The sequence below is a fragment of the Pan troglodytes genome, chromosome 21 (assembly GCF_028858775.2).
Source record: "Pan troglodytes isolate AG18354 chromosome 21, NHGRI_mPanTro3-v2.0_pri, whole genome shotgun sequence".
Classification (NCBI taxonomy): Eukaryota; Metazoa; Chordata; class Mammalia; order Primates; family Hominidae; genus Pan; species Pan troglodytes.
The window spans coordinates 41,802,848-41,819,721 of NC_072419.2; the positions used below are offsets into that span (position 1 = coordinate 41,802,848).

The 16,874-nt window shown below is 48.4% G+C and overlaps 1 protein-coding gene across 9 annotated transcripts in view; it reads right to left on the minus strand.

The window, feature by feature from the left end:
* FER1L4 (fer-1 like family member 4) overlaps nucleotides 1-16,874 on the minus strand; it is a 48,321-nt gene that overhangs the window by 12,090 nt on the left and 19,357 nt on the right. For 7 of the 9 annotated variants that reach the window (XM_016937783.4, XM_063802860.1, XM_054674676.2 and 4 more), the window contains 14 exons: nucleotides 14,118-14,270; nucleotides 12,934-13,087; nucleotides 12,682-12,806; nucleotides 12,122-12,256; nucleotides 11,833-12,006; nucleotides 11,289-11,405; nucleotides 11,033-11,194; nucleotides 8,376-8,574; nucleotides 8,174-8,232; nucleotides 7,954-8,085; nucleotides 5,898-5,940; nucleotides 5,708-5,808; nucleotides 5,493-5,630; nucleotides 5,279-5,395 (listed from right to left, as the gene is read on the minus strand). In XM_016937783.4, the coding sequence (XP_016793272.3) occupies nucleotides 5,279-5,395; nucleotides 5,493-5,630; nucleotides 5,708-5,808; nucleotides 5,898-5,940; nucleotides 7,954-8,085; nucleotides 8,174-8,232; nucleotides 8,376-8,574; nucleotides 11,033-11,194; nucleotides 11,289-11,405; nucleotides 11,833-12,006; nucleotides 12,122-12,256; nucleotides 12,682-12,806; nucleotides 12,934-13,087; nucleotides 14,118-14,270 (1,809 nt within the window). The remainder of the gene's footprint in view (nucleotides 1-5,278; nucleotides 5,396-5,492; nucleotides 5,631-5,707; nucleotides 5,809-5,897; nucleotides 5,941-7,953; nucleotides 8,086-8,173; nucleotides 8,233-8,375; nucleotides 8,575-11,032; nucleotides 11,195-11,288; nucleotides 11,406-11,832; nucleotides 12,007-12,121; nucleotides 12,257-12,681; nucleotides 12,807-12,933; nucleotides 13,088-14,117; nucleotides 14,271-16,874) is intronic. The other 2 variants (XM_063802859.1, XM_063802858.1) reach the window with 1 other exon arrangement.

The window sequence follows — 16,874 nt, forward strand, 5'->3', positions numbered from 1 at the left end:
GTCACCCAGGTTGGAGTGCAGTGGCATGATCTCAGCTCACTGCAACTTCTGCCTCCCAGGTTCAAGCAATTCTCGTGCCTCAGCCTCCCCAGTAGCTGGGACTACGCACATGCCACCATGCCCTGCTAATTTCTGTATTTTTAGTAGAGCATTGGGGTCTTACCATGGTGGCCAGGCTGGTCTCAAACTCCTGACCTCAGGTAATCTGCCCACCTTGGCCTCCCAAAGTGCTGGGATTACAGAGGTGAGCCACCGCACCTGGCCTAACTTTTAAATTTTTTTGTAGAGATAGGGTCTCGGCTGGGCACAGTGGCTCATGCCTGTAATCCCAGCACTTTGGGGGGCCAAGGGGGGTGGGGGCGGATCATGAGGTCAAGAGTTCAAGACCAGCCTGACCAACATGGAGAAACCCTGTCTCTACTAAAAATACAAAAAATTAGCTGGGTGTGGTGGCAGGCGCCTGTAATCCCAGCCACTTGGGAGGCTGAGGCAGGAGAATTGCTTGAACCCAGGAGGCGGAGGTTGCAGTGAGCCGAGACTGTGCCACAGCACTCCAGCCGGGGCAACAGAGTGAGACTGTGTCTAAAAAAGAAAAAAAAAGTGGACGTTGTAGTGAAGGGATTGGGAGGAGATTCATGGATGTAATGAAGATACAGCTTAGACTACAGGCTGTATCTATTTTACAGGGGAGAGCCAAGGGATAAGACAGCTGGGAGGAGCTCTCCTGGGGTTAAAACAAATATCAAACACTAACCTCAGGAAGTATTCATTGGAAAGAGCCACCATTTGATTAGATTTATTTGTAGAGGATTTTATGCTCCCAGGATACTACTGCAAATGACAGAGCAATAAGTAGAGCTTAAGTGGGTGTGGTCAGGGAAAAGAATGCAAGAGGGCCCTACCAGTACGACTGTCATCGTAGGGTGACAGTGGTATATCCAAAGCTGCACCTGCCAGAGTAGCAACATCAGTGATCTAACACAGGGGATGGGAAATAGACTTTGCTAAAATAATCCAGCCAGTCACTAAACAAATAAACAAGCAAATAACAAGAAACTTCAGTACCCAGAGTTGCTACCATATATTATCTAAATGCTGTTTCCAACAAAAAATTATGAGGTCTGCAAAGAAATAGAAAAATTGTTTTTCCATCCACCCCCCAAAAAATGCCCGTGAGAGCAACACAATGTTGAACTTAACAGGAAAGTATGTGTATGTGTGTGTGTGTATCTATCTATCTATCTATCTATCTATCTATCTATCTATCTATCTATATATTTTTTTGAGACAGAGTCTTGCTCTGTCGCCCAGGCTGGAGTGCAATGGCACAATCTCGGCTCACTACAAGCTCCGCCTCCCGGGTTCAGGCCATTCTCCCACCTCAGCCTCCCGAGTAGCTGGGACTACAGTGCCCACCACCATGCCCAGCTAATTTTTTGTATTTTTAGTAGAGATGGGGTTTCACCATGTTAGCCAGGATGGTCTCGATCTCCTGACCTCGTGATCTGCCTGCCTTGGCCTCCCAAGTGCTGGGATTACAGGCGTGAGCCACTGCGCCCGGCCGACTGGAAAGTATTTCAAAGTAGCCAGTGTAAACATGTTCACAGAACTGAAGGAAAGCTTGATTAGAGAAGTAAAGGAAGGTATGATGATAACGTTGCATCAAATAGAGAATATCAATAACGAGATATACTTTTTTTTTTTTTGAGAGAATCTCACTCTGTCACCCAGGCTGGAGTGCAGTGGTGTGATCTCAGCTCACTGCAACTTCTGCCTCCCAGGTTCAAGCAATTCTCCTGCCTCAGCCTCCCGAGTAGCTGGGACTACTGGCACATGCCACCACACCCGGCTAATTTTTTGTATTTTTTTTAGAAGAGACGGGGTTTCACCGTGTTAGCCAGGATGGTCTCGTCTCCTGACCTCATGATCCACCCGCCTCAGCCCCCCAAAGTGCTGGGATTACAGGCATGAGCCACCACACCCGGCCAAGCCATACATTTTTTTTTAAAAGAACCAAATGAAAATTCTGGAGTTGAAAAGTACAATAACTGAAATTTAAAATTCACTAGAGAGGCTCAATAGTAGATTTGAACAGAAGAAAGAATTGGCAAACTTGAAGCTAGATCAAAAGTGATTATGTAAGCTGAAGAACAGAGAGAAAAGAGAAAAAAGAAAAATGAAATAGAGCCTCAAACAAATGTGGAACACCATTAACTACACCAACACACATATAATGGGAGCATTAGGAGGAGACAGAGAGCTGGGTGCAGTGGCTCACGCCTGTAATGAGGCAGGCGGATCATTTGAGGTCAAAACTTTGAGACCGGCCTGGCCAACACGATGAAACCCCATCTCTAAAATTAGCCAGGCATGGTGGTGTGTGCCTATAGTCCCAGCTATTCTGGAGGCTGAGGTGGGAGAATCACTTGAACCCAGGAGGCAGAGGTTGCAGTGAGCTGAGATTGTGCCATTGCAGTCCAGCCTGGGCAACAAGAGTAAGACTCCATCTCAAAACAACAACAAAAAAAGAAGGCAGGCTGGGCACGGTGGCTCACACCTGTAATCCCAGCACTTTGGGAGGCCCAGGCGGGCGGATCACCTGAGGTTGGGAGTTTGAGACCAGCCTGACCAACATGGAGAAATTCTGTCTCTACTAAAAATACAAAATTAGCAGGGTATGGTGGCACACGCCTGCAGTCCCAGCTGCTTGGGAGGCTGAGGCAGGAGAATCCTTTGAACCTGGGAGGCAGAGGTTGCAGTGAGCCAAGACAGTGCCATTGCACTCCAGCCTGGGCAACAAGAGCGAAACTCCGTCTCAAAAAAAAAAAAAAAAAAAAAAGAGCTAGAGAGAGAGAAAAGAAGAAAAAAGAAAGTCTGAATATCCAATACTATCATTACTTTTGTTGTTGTTGAGACAGAATCTTGCTCTTGTTGCCCAGGCTGGAGTGCAATGGCACAATCCTGGCTCACTGCAACCCCCACCTCCCAGGTTCAAGCAATTCTCCTGCCTCAGCCTCCCAAGTAGCTGGGATTACAGGTGCCCGACACCACACCCAGCTAATTTGTGTATTTTTAATAGAGACAGGGTTTCACCATGTTGGCCAGGCTGGTCTTGGACTCCTGGCCTCAGACTCCCAAAGTGCTGGGATTACAGGCGAAAGCCACTGTGCCCAGCCTCATTACTTATTCTGTTGCCCCAGTTTTTCAAGTCTTAACCATTAGGAGCTCCTTCAGGTTGGCTCCTGTGTTCATTCTTTCATCAAGCCCCCATCCTTTTTTGAGCACTTCCTTACTCCTGCCCCACAAGATGCTCCAGATTTGACTTATATTTTCCCAGGCCTAGTCCTGGAATCAACTCCAAGGAGTCCTCAATCCTTTTATTAAATAATGGTTTTTAGAAACCAAAATCTGGGCACCTGGTTTGCTCACTGCTACTAGGATGTTGTTGATTCTAGGCCTTCTCAGCAAACAGAGATAGCAAACATGAATAACATAATCCACATATATATACACATATCTATATTTCTGTATCTTTCCATCTGTGTATATTTAAAAACATGAGTTTATACAGATACTTCTGTTTCTGATCTAATACCACAGCATTCATTTAATCCCCTTTCCTTATTTGTAACTTCTTTCTCCAACAGTAAGAAACCTGGTTCTCATTATCTACAATATAGTTTACTTATTCATGTATACCAGTATACACATAATATAGTTTCAGAATTGCTAACACATACTTCTAACTAGATGACAGCATTTATGTTCAGCTCTCTTTATCTTTAGTTTAGTTGGTTTTTTGTTTTGTTTTTGTTTTTTGTGACAAGCTCTCTCCCTGTCATCTAGGCTGGAGTGCAGTGGCACAAGCTTGGTTCACTGCAACCTCCTCCTTCCAGCTTCAAACAATGCTCCTGCCTCAGCCTCCAAAACAGCTGGGACTACAGGCACATGCCACCATGCCCAGCTAATTTTTGTATTTTTAGTAGAGATGGGGTTCACCCTGTTAGCCAGGCTGGTCTCAAACTCCTGACCCTCAGGCGATCCACCCAATTTAGGCAATCCACCTGCCTCAGCCTCCCGAAGTGCTGGCATTACAGGCATGAGCCACCACACCCAGCCACATCCAGCTAGTTTTTTAATCTTTTGTAGAGATGGAGTCTCACTTTGTTGCCCAGGCTGGTCTTGACTTCCTGGGCTAAAGTGATCCTCCTGTCTTGGCCTCCCAGAGTGCTGGGATTACAGGTGTGAGCCACTGCACCAGGCCCATCTAGAGTTTTATAGAGCCCTGTCAAATTACTGTTTTCCAGAGTTACTTGGTTTTGTTCTTCACTTCCTTCAGTGTGGTTATATTGTTCATTTGTAATACAGTGAGGGTCATTTGTTAGTATTTGTATTCCATGTTAGGTTTCCTCAACACTGTGATTGCTTTTAATTTTTTGTCTATTGTAGGGGCATGTGAAACACTGCTACAGTTCTAAGAGTCAGAGGTATACAAAAAGATCTACTTTGAGAAGTGTCATTTTTGTCCTCATTCTCGCAACCCTGACCCCTTTCCCCCTTTCGTTCCATCCCTTTGCCACTCACTTTCTTTTTTGTTTTTTTTTTTTGGAGACGGAGTCTCGCTCCGTCACCCAGGCTGGAGCGCGGTGGCGCAATCTTGGCTCACTGCAACCTCCGCCTCCTGGGTTCAAGTGATTCTCCTGCCTCAGCCTCCCGAGTAGCTGGGACTACAAGCATGAGCCACTATGCTCAGCTAATTTTTGTATTTTTAGTAGAGATGGGGTTTCACCATGTTGGTTGGCCAGAATGGTCTCGATCTCTTGACCTCGTGATCCACCCGCCTCGGCCTCCCAAAGTGCTGGGATTACAGGCGTGAGCCACCGCGACCGGCTCCGAGATATCTTTAAGAATACTTCAAGGCCCTGCTGAACTCAGTATGAAAACTGCACCAATGGACAAAGTTGGACAAAGGTATTTGGTAACAAGCCTTCTGAAGCCTGAGATTCAGCCCTGTTCTCATCCTAGAATTATACGCGCCATTCTACAGGACTAGAACTACAAACAGGGGTCAGGAGACCAACTCCCAATTCTGGTTCTGCCATGAACATACTTTATAACCCTAGGGGATCTCCTAAATTTGTGGATTCGATTTCTCACCTGAAAAATGAAGAACTTGAACTCTGTGATCACGAGGTTCCTCCCAAAGCCTGCCTTCTGTAGGTTTCATGTACATTACCTTAGCTATAGTTGGAGGCGTGCCAGGGCTATGGAGACTCACCTTTACAATATACACTCTGACCAGGAGCTTGATGGGCCGGTTCTGTGGGATCCCCCGGGAGATCTGGGGCTCAGAGAACGACACTGCCTCTGATTCAGGGTAAATGAGGAAGGAGCCCTGAGTTGGGGGGAGACAGAAAAAGCTCTGGTAAGATAATTGTCCTCCTGAATCCCCACCTGGGCTCCCTGGTTCCGCTTTCCTTCCCCAAATGTACCTTGAACTTGCCCACAAGGTGTCCAGATCCTTCCTCTTCTCCACCTCCATCCTGGCCCCCTTGCCCTCGGGACAGAGGAAACACATTCAGCCAGTCTTCAAAGTGGTTAAATTCTTCCTCCAGGGACCTGTTGTAGATCTAAAAGGCAAGGACTTCAGCAACAGCCCGATGTCCAGAATCCAAAGGAGACTTTCCTCTTCCCAGTACCCAGTCACCTTCAGGGTGGCAACTGCTTTTTTTGGGGACACAGTGCCTTTGACTTCAGCCTCACCCTGGTCTTGGATCTCCCCAACCATAGAAATGAGGTTGACCCCATCTGGAAACAGCAAAAATGCCCCAGTCAGAAATATCTGGGTGGGTAGGGGATGGGCAGATGGAACCAGAGCAAAAAGCCCAATCTGTTACCTGAATCTCCAGGATCATCCATTTCATCTTCATCCAAGTTGTGCTGAAATTAAAGAGCAGATCCAGAGATTCTTCCCCATCCCCTTCAACCCCTTAGTCTACCCCCTTTTCCAGGAGAGTTGGGAAACCTTCACACAAGTTCCCACTGTGTATGCCACTTGCATTTTTAAAGCTCCAATTTATCATCCAGCCTGCCCTGTCTAGGGCAGTCACCACCAGCCACACGTGGCTACTGAGCACTCAAAACGTGGCTAGTCTGAATTGCAATGTGCTGTAAGTGGCCAGGCTTGGTGGCTCATGCCTGGAATCCCAACACTTTGGGAGACTGAGGTGACTACTTGAGGCCAGGAGTTCGAGATCAGGCTGAACAACACAGTGAGAACCTGTCTCTATGAAATAAATGCTTTTTAATTTTTATTTATTTATTTTTGAGACAGACTCTTGCTGTGTAGCCCAGGTTGGAGTGTATTGGTGTGAACATGGCTCACTGTAGCCTCAACCTCCGAGGCTCAAGTGATCCTCCCACCTCAACCTCTTGAGTCGCTGGGACCACCAGCGTGTACCACCATGCATAGCTACTTGTTTTCATTTTTAGTAGAGATGGTGTCTCACCATGTTCCCCAGACTGTTCTCAAACTCCTGGCTTCAAGTGATCCTCCCACCTCAGCCTCCCAAAGTGCTGGGATTACGGGCATGAAACACCACACCCAGGAAAAAAAAAGTTTGTAATTAGCTGAGTGTGGTGGTATGTACTTATGGTCCTAGCTACTGGGGAGGCTGAGGTGGGAAGATCACTTGAACCCAGGAGTTTGAGACCAGTCTGGATAACAGATAAAGACCCCATCTCTAAAAATAAAAAGAAAAGAAAGAAAAAGATGTGCGATAAGTATAAAATAAAAACCGGATTTTTAAATACTTAGTACAAAAAACAAGAATGTAAAATATCTCAGAAATTTTATGATTACTTGTTGAAGTTTTTGTTTTGTTTTTCTTTTTTTTTTTTTTTTTTGAGACAGAGTTTCACTCTGTCACCCAGGCTGGAGCACAGTCTCGGCTCACTGTAACCTCCACCTCCCAGGTTCAAGCGATTCTCCTGCCTCAGCCTCCAGAATAGCTGGGATTAACAGGTGCCCAGCACCACACCCGGCTAATTTTTGTATTTTTAGTAGAGACGGGGTTTCGCCATGTTGGCCAGGCTGGTCTCGAACTCCTGACCTCAAGTGATCTGCCTGCCTCAGCCTCCCAAAGTGCTGGGATTACAGGCATGAGCCACTGTGCCCAGCCTTGAAATGGTATTTTGAATATATTACTAAAATTAATTTCACCTGTTTCATTTTATTTTATTTTATTTTATTTTTTTGAGAGGGAGTCTCGTTCTGTCGCCCAGGCTGGAGTGCAGTGGCGCAATCTCGGCTCACTGCAAGGTCCGCCTCCCAGGTTCACACCATTCTCCTGCCTCAGCCTCCTGAGTAGCTGGGACTACAGGCACCCGCCACCATGCCCCGCTAATATTTTTTGTATTTTTAGTAGAGACGGGGTTTCACCATGTTAGCCAGGATGGTCTCAATCTCCTGACCTCGTGATCCACCCGCCTTGGCCTCCCAAAGCGCTGGGATTACAGGCGTGAGCCACCGCGCCCAGCCCCTTCTACTTTAATGTGGCTACTACAAAAGTTAAAATTACGTATGTGGCTCGTGTTATGTCTTTTGGACAACACAGCTCTAGATAATGGAGTTAATAATCCCCAGCTTCTAGAATTGTGAAGAAAAGAGGACTATAATGAAGAGCTCTGAAAAACTGTAGAGCTCCACCTTCAATGAGATCACTCTTGTTTTTTGTTTGTTTTTTGAGACGGAGTCTCACTGTCACCCAGGCTGTTGTGCAATGGCATGATCTCAGCTCACAGGAGCCTCTGCCTCTGGGTTCAAGTGATTCTCCTGCGTCAGCCTCCTGAGTAGCTGGGACTACAGGTGCGCACCGCCATGCCTAGCTAAGATATCATTCTTTTTACCATTTACACCCCAGCCCCCTCCCTGGGACCCTTCTCTGCCCCCACCTGCCCCTGGAGCTCCTGCAGCGACGCATAGTACTTGGACCACCAGTCGAGCTCTTCTGGATCTGGGATGTCCTCCTCCAGCCCAGGGCCTTGATTTAGGAGGCCTCCTAGTGGGAGCTTCTTCAGAGGAGGCTGAGGAAGAGCAGACTTTGTCCCTCTAACCCAGCACCATCCCAAGTACTGCCAGCCTCTTCCCCATCTATCTCCTCTACCCCATCACCTTCAGGAGCTGTCTGGATATACCCGCTTCAGCCAAGAAGGGATCCAGGGACTTCTGTCCTGGGAGGGGGAAAATGGCAGCATGAGGAGAGTGGGTAAGTAGAAGTCAGATTCCACACCCTATCGGAGGGCCCTCTGGAGCCACGTCCACCAGGAATCAGAGGGGCTTCTGTCTGGTGTCCCTGAAGGAGAAGGTTCCTAACCTTGAGGTCCCTTGGGCATCATATCCCCTGTCTCCTCCATCTCTCCTTCCTCCTCAGGAGGATCCTCATGACCCCGAAATGTGAATCGCAGCATGTGGGGGACAATGTGGGAACCCACAAGGACTGTGCGGCCAAAGGCCCGGCGCTCAATCACCAAGATGCTGAGTGGAGGCTGCAAGTAAGGCTGCTCCGGCAAGTCCTGGGGGTGGAAGAGAGGAGCTGTGTCTTTGAAGACCTGGGGAACAGGGAAAGGTAGCCACAGAGACAGGTAGGAAAAAAAATACATCTAAACCTGCGTTCTAAGCCCAGCTCTGCCATAGCCTCACTGTGTAATCTCTGGTAAACCATTGCCTTCTCATCCTGTTTCCTAGCTAAAAAAGGGACACAGGCCGGGCGCAGTGTCTCATGCCTGTAATCCCAGCACTTGGAGAGGCCAAGGTGGGCAGATCACAAGTTCAGGAGTTCGAGACCAGCCTGGCCAACGTAGTGAAACCCCATATCTACTAAAAATACAAAAATTAGCTGGGCGTGGTGGTGAGCACCTGTAATCTCAGCTACTCGGGAGACTGAGGCAGGAGAATCGCTTGAAAACAGAAGGTGGAGGTTGCGGTGAACCAAGATCACACCACTGTACTGCAGTCTGGGGCAAAAGAGCAAAACTCCATCTCAAAAAAAAAAAAAAAAAAAGGGACACAATCCTGGATTCAAAAGACTGTTGTAAATATCAAATGACATAATAGAAACATAAGTACTTTGGAGCCTACAAAGTGCTGTCAGAAGCTGGGCATGGTGGCTCATGCCTGTAACCCCAGCACTTTGGGAGGCTGAGGCAGGCAGACTGCTCAAACTCAGGAGTTCGAGACCAGCCTGGGCAACATGGCAAGACACCATCTGTACCAAAAATACAAAAAAATAGCCGGGCATAGTGGTGCTCACCTGTGGTCCCAGCTACTCAGGAGGTTGAGGTGGGAGGATCACTTGAGCCCAGGGGGCGGAGGTTACAGTGAGCCAAGATTTGCACTCCAGCCTTGGTGACAGAGCAAGAGACCCTGTCTAAAATATATATGTGTATACACACACACACACACACACACACACACACACACAAATATATTTTTTGGCTGGGCATGGTGGCTGACACCTGTAATCCCAGCACTTTGGGAGGCCAAGGCAGGCAGATCACTTGAGGTCAGGAGTTTGAGACCAGCCTGGCCACGATGATGAAATCCTGTCTCTACTAAAAATACAAAAAAATTAGCTGGGTGTGGTAACGGGTGCCTGTAATCCCAGCTACTTGGGAAGCTGAGGCAGAAGAATAGCTTGAACCTGGGAGGCACAGGTTGCAGTGAGCCGAGATCGTGCCACTCCAGCCTAGGCAGCAGAGTGAGACTCTGTCTTAAAATATATATTATGGTTTATTTTATTTTATGGTTAAAGGCTATATATATATATATATATATATATATATATATATATGGAATTCCATATCTATCAATGGATCCTAAGGGAAACAATTTTACTACTGTATTGGTGGGTTTATTTTATGTATTTGTAGATATATACATATATACACATATATATGACAATTTTAGCACAAAAGAGAGGAAAAATAGAGCTATACCACAGAAAAGTTTGTATATTTTACTGGAATTAAATTAGTATTAATCTGAAGTAGACTGTGAAACAGTAGTATGTATATTGTAATCCCTAGAGCAACTATTAAGTAAAAATCAGCAAATTAAAATAGTACACTAATAAATATCAAAATATAATAAATATCTATTTAACACAAAAGAAAGCAGTAAAAGAGGAATAATAAGTCCACAAGACATAGAAAACAGACAGCAAAATGGCAGATGTAAATTCAGCCAATAATATCAACAGCATCAAATGTGATCATGTTAAATACCAATCAAAAGTCAGAGATTGTTAATTGGATTAAAAAAAAGAGATGCGACTCCATGCTGTCTAAGAGATACTCTAGATCCAAAGACACATAAAGGATGAAGTATAGGAAAAAAAATATCATGCAAATAGTAACCACAGAGAGCTGGAGTAGTTATACCACCAGAGAAAATAGACTTTAATACAAAAAATATTACTAGAGACAAACAGATACTTTATAATGGTAAACAGGTCAATTCATCTAGAAGATATAACAATTATAAACATATATGCACCTAACAACAGAGCCTCAAAATACAAAAACTAAAAAGTTATAGAATTAAAGAGAGAGATACACAATTCATTAGTAATAGCTGGAGATTACAATACCCTATTCTCAATAATGGATAGACAGAAAATAATCAAAGAGGCTTGTTCAAGAGGTCTGAATAACAGTAATGCCTAGAGAACACCTCAAGTCCATGAATTAATCCAGGAATCAGCAAACTACAGCCCATAGACAGAGTCTGGCCTGCTGTCAGTTTTTGTAAATATTCATTTACATATTATCTATGGCTGTTTTCATGCTACAATGGCAGAGTTGAGTAGTTGCAACAGACTGGATGGCTCTCAAAGCCTAAAATATTTACTATTTGGCCCATTATAGAGAGTTTGCTGACCCTTGGATCATCTAAGATAACCAGGTAGAAAGTCACCATCCACTGCCCTCTTTCATTATTCTGCCCCCCTTGTCCCCTAGCCCGTGGCCTCACCACTGTCAGATGCCTGACAAGCTCAGTGAAATTGGGTCTCTCACGGTAGCTGGCCAGGACCTCAGACTCCACACGTTGCCCAGCCACCTCCAGTACAACCTGGGGCTGCTCCACCTCGAACAGATGCACACGACCAAGTCCCCTAAGACCCCAGAACAGCACCTGGGGTCAGAAAATGGGAGATTCAGGGGCCTGCACCAGACAAATGGGCACCCGGATGTTGGGGAACAAGGGGGCTTTGAGTGCCTGGTGATACCTCAACACGGAACTCCCTGAGCACTGGGCACACGTTGGGTGGAAGGGACAGGCGTCCAGAGTGGGGCTCAACCAGGGGTGCCAGATCCTGGGGCTCCACATCACTGGGCACTGAGGGCTGTAGGAGGGAAACAGTCAGAGGGCGAAGAGGAATCAGGCCAAAGGAGGAAAAGCCTAGGTGTGGGGAGGGAATATGGAGAGGTACTGGTGAAATATAAATGCACAGGAACCAACCAAGGCTGGATTGGTGGAAGGGAGGGGGTCTCGGGAAGCAGCTTCGTGCAGGAAGGGAGCATGGTGTCTGAGGCATGCAGGATGGCCCAACAAGGTGAACCTAGCACATGAATACTTGCAATGTTCCTTGGGGTCAAGTGGTCCAATGAGGTGACCTCAGGACAAGCCTGCAGTCTTTATTCTCTGGGGAAAAGAGACCTGGAGGCTGGTCCTGGGACATATCCATGTTTTAAATTCCCTAGGGCTGGATGGCCTGATGGACTAACAAGTTGGGCTCACAGCCTGTGCTAGCCACGCCAGGGCATGCTGACCTCAAGTCGGCCACTGTAGTCTAGTTCAATGAGTTCAAAGGCGGCAATGAGCTCTCCGGCTGCCCGGGGTCCCTTCCTCAGGGGGAAGAACTGCAACTCCGGGCGTTGGTATGGGTCCTCCATCAGCTTTACCCTTGGGGCGGCCAGTGCCCTGCCCAGGAACACGGGGGGGCCCTAGGGGGAGCAGGGCAGTGAAGACAAAGGGGAAGAGGCTCAGGAGCCAGGGAAGGTGGGCATCAAGGGGGAAACTCCTGGCCAGGAACCCAGGGAGGGCCCAGGCCACACTCACAAACTTATTGTGGTCAAATACATTGATGATCACTAATGGAGGCTCCTCCTGCAGGTGCTCCCTCCTCCCATCCACGATCAGCTGCTCAAATACCAGGAGTTCATTCCACAGAGGGCTCAGCGTCTGCTCCAGGACCTTGGGGGCCATACAGAGAAGCGGGTAGCAGCAGATATCAGGAGTAGGCTCCCAACATGCATGCCATGTGAGCACCCCTGCTCTGAAGGAATACTTTAAGTAAATGCTCATCACAAGAAGAGTGAGATGTGAGGAAGACGAAAGCATCTTCAGTTGGTGTTGCAGCCAGCCCCTCACAGCCCTGCCTCCCCATTGCAATTGGCCGCCCTCAGAGTCCAGGCCTAAAGTCAACCCCAGAAAATGACTCCTCACCGCTAAGACCTCCAGTTCTACATTACCTGCTAAGTTAGGGCCATCTAGTACCCCATCCTGATACCCTGCTCTGCAAACCCAGAGTGGGAGGAGAGGGGCCTTGGGGAAAAGCTCAGACCCACCCTAACTTGTCTCCTGGGTCCCTTCCACCCACATGTCATCCCAGCCCTCACCCGTGTGGTCTGGCACTGGGTAGAGATGAGGACTCGAGCAAAGGGGTCCGAGAGGCCACTGTCATCTGCTGCCAACACACCTCGGGCCTGGTACAAGTGAGCCCGGAGTTGGAAGTAGCTAAAGTCTGGGGTGAGGGGCAAGGAAGGTGTCATGTTTGCCCAGGGGAACCACTGAAGTCCCCTGACTGCCCCACACCTTGGGCAGAGAGCCAGGTGGGCCTTATACCTGCCCTGCCCACCCTCTGCACTCACCGTCCCGGTGTAGGCTGGAGGGCAGCCCGGCTGAGGGCTCGGGCAGCAAATCCGGGGGCAGCTCAGAGGTGCAGGCCTTGGCTTGCTTGCCCAGGCCCAGCCACAGGAAGAGCTCCAGCTTGGCACAGACCTCACCAGGGGCTGCCCCGGGTGCCTGTGTGTGAAGAAGGCATGTCAGGGCCCCGATGCCTCTTCTCATGACCCCAGCTAGACCTAGCAATCCTGCTTCCCCAGGGCACACCTCTACTGCACATCGCCACACCATGCCAAACTCCCAGTCCACTCCCTACCTGCCCAGCCTTACCCTCTTCCTACCCTCCACCCTACGCCATGACCCTCACACTCTCACTCCCTATACCTCTTGCCCTAACACTGCCACTTCCTGTACCCTACTCCCCAGACCCCTAACTACACTCTGAGCTCTGCTCTCCCACCTTTGTCCCCTCCACCCCCTACACGTTTACATTCCCCATCCCCAACCCCAAGGGTCACGGCTTCTCCCTCCTAGGGACCCTTTTCAGTTATCTTTTCCAGGGACACCTCATTGTGGGCCAAATCTTTGGCCCACAAACCAGCTACAGTTTTTTTTGTTTTTTTTTTTTTAAGATGGAGTCTCCCTCTGTTGCCAGTCTGGAGTGCAGTGGCGTGATCTCTGCTCACTGCAAACTCTACCTCCTGTGTTCAAGAGATTCTCCTGCCTCAGCCTCCCTAGTCGCTGGAATTACAGGTATACACCACCACACCTGGCTAATTTTTGTATTTTTAGTAGAGACGGGGTTTCACCATGTTGGCCAGGCTGCTCTCCAACTCCTGACCTCAGGTGATCCGCGTGCCTCAGCCTCCCCAAGTGCTGGGATTACAGGCATGAGCCACCACCCCCGGCCAGACCAGCCACACTTGTAAGGGGTGAGTCACACTCTCTCGTTTTTGGTACCCTGCCTATCTGTCAGGGCCTAGTCAGCAAAATGGCCCATGCAGTCCCAGAGCTAGGGAAGATTTGGGGTTTATCTGATTTCCAAGCTGCCCCAGGCAAAGGCACAATCCCTTTCTGGTGTTTTGGACAACTGGAAAGTGTTCAGGGGCCCCTAGCTGGGAAGCACAGGCCTCTACCCAAGGCCTATCCTACCCTTGCCCTATAAGCTCCACTCCACTTCTCCCGGCCCCTCACCCGTGGGTCCCCTCACCGTGAGCATTAGACTCTGGATCTTCCCACAGTCTCGGCCCCGTTCCTCCTCAACCACAGAGAACAGCACATCCTGGGCAGGGATCCGGGCCCAGGCCACATGGCGCTGCCCGCTGAGCATCCAGACCAGCACGTCAGGGAGGGGTGGCTGGGGCTGCGGGTGGATAACTGGTCACGGAGGTGGATCTGGAGCCGACCTCTCCTGCTCTCACAGCTTGAACTGAACGGACCAAATAGCCACTCCAGCTCCTATCTCCCCGAGACAGGGTCTCACTCTGTCGCCCAGGCATGAGTGCAGTGACACTATCATGGCTCACTGCAGCTTGACCACCCAGGCTCAAGCATTCCTCCCACCTCAGCCTCTCAAGGAGCTAGGACTACAGGCACGTGTCACCATGCCTGGCTAATTTTTTACTTTTTGTAGAGATGGGGTTTGGCCACGTTGCACAGGCTGGTCTCGAACTCCTGGGCTTAAGAGATCCTCCTGCCTGGGCCTCCCAAAGTGCTGGGATCACAGGCATGAGCTACCACACTTGGCTTCTTTTTTTTAATTGTGGAAAAATACTTATAAAATTGACCATCATCCTAACCATTTTTAAATGTACGGTTCAGGGGCATGAAATATATTCACAATGCCAGGCACGGTGGCTCACGCCTGTAATCCCAGCACTTTGGGAGGCTGAGGTGGGCGGATCACGAGGTCAGGAGATCGAGACCATCCTGGCTAACATGGTGAAACCCCCTCTCTACTAAAAATACAAAAAATTAGCCCAGCGTGGTGGCGGGCGCCTGTAGTCCCAGCTACTCGGGAGGCTGAGGCAGGAGAATGGCATGACCCGGGAGGCGGAGCTTGCAGTGAGCCGAGATCGCGCCACTGCACTCCAGACTGGGTGACAGAGAAAGACTCCGTCTCAAAAAAAAAAAAAAAGAAAGAAAAAAAAAAAGAAATATATTCACGTTATTATGCAACCATCCCCATCATTCATCCCCAGAACATTTTTCATCTTGCAGAACAGAAACTCTGCTCATTAAACCATACCTCTCCATTCACCGCTCTCCAGCCCAGCCCCTGGCAGCCACCATTCTTCTTTCGGTGTTTGGATTTGACTACAACAAGCCCTCCATATGAGTGGAATCATACAGTGCGTGCCCTTGTGCCTGGCCCAGTTCACTAGGCATTATGTCCTCAAGGCTCATGCACGTGGTAGCTGGTGCCAACCTTGTCTCTTCACCTTTCCCTCCTCCCCAGTCTTATCTTCCCCAATGTGCACAGTGTGCACATGTGGTGCCCATCACATCAGCCAAATACCTGGGCTGGTGACACTCTTCTCCAACATCCAATCACCCATTCCTGGCAGTTTCCCCCTTCTCTCCCTTTCTCCCTGCCCCACTTCAAGACCATCTGCTTTTTTTTTCCGTTGCCAAGGCTGGAATACAGTGGCACAATCATAGCTTACTGCAGGCTCAACATCCTGGGCCCAAGTGATCCTCCCACCTCAGCCTCCTGAGTCTCTGGGGACTATAGGCACACACCACCATGCCTTGCGATGTTTTCATTTTTAAATTTTTTTGTAGAGATAGGGTCTCACTATGTTGTCCAGGCTGGTCTCAAACTACTGGACTTAAGCAATCCTCCCACCTCAGCCTCCCAAAGTGGTGGGATTACAGGTGCGAGCCACCATGCCCAGCCAAAAGACCACCCACTCTTGGCTAGACAATTGTGACAGGCTCCTAAGCAGTCTTCCTGCCTTGAGTCCTCCCTTCCTACCCACTCTGCCATGGCTGGCTGGCTTCTCCCCATCCTCTGGGTATCAGCTACAATGTTGTCTTTGCAGAGAAGACTTGCCTGACCACCTTACCCAAGCAGGTTCTCCTCCACCCCCTCAGCCTCTGTAACCTCTTTCTTACCAATTCCTATAGATCATAATTATTTTTCATATTCATTTACAGATGTATAGTCTGTCTTCCTAGGACATTAGCCTCAAAAGGGCAAGGAATATGGCAGGGGCTGACCCCCAGGGCCTAATACAGAGCCTGGCACACAGGAGGACTTGAAATATCATTGAGAGGCCAGGCGTGGTGGCTGAGGCTGGGCATAGTGGCTCATGCCTGTAATCTCAGCACTTTGGGAGGCTGAGGCGGGTGGATCACCTGAGAGTAGGAGTTTGAGACCAGCCTGGCCAACATGGTGAACCCCATCTTTACTAAAAATACAGAAGAGTAGGCAGGCAAGGTGGCACGCGCCTGTAATCCCAGCTACTTGGGAGGCTGAGGCAGGAGAATCACTTGAACTCAGGAGGCGAAAGTTGTAGTGAGTTGAGATCACATCATTGCATTCCAGCCCAGGCAGCAAGGGCAAAACTCCATCTCAAAAAAAAAAAAACAAACAAAAAAAAAAACAAGAATATTCATAGCAGCTTTATTCACACTAGCTAAAAACATGAAACAGCGCAGCTGTCCATCAATATGAGAATGAATAAACAAACTGTGATATATTTATACAATGGGAAATTGCTCAACAATAAAAAGAAAGAAACTAGATATCTGCAACAACTTGGGCGCATCTTACAACAGTACACTGAGTAAAGGAAGCCTCTCACAAGAGAATACAGTCCTTCCTCATTATTTGTGAATTCTGTATTTGCAAATTTGCGTACTAGCTAAAATTTGTAACCCCCAAATCAATACCCCTGGTGCTTTTGTAATCACATGAGTATGGGCAAAGAGTCAAAAACTTTGAACAGGTCAGGCATGGTGG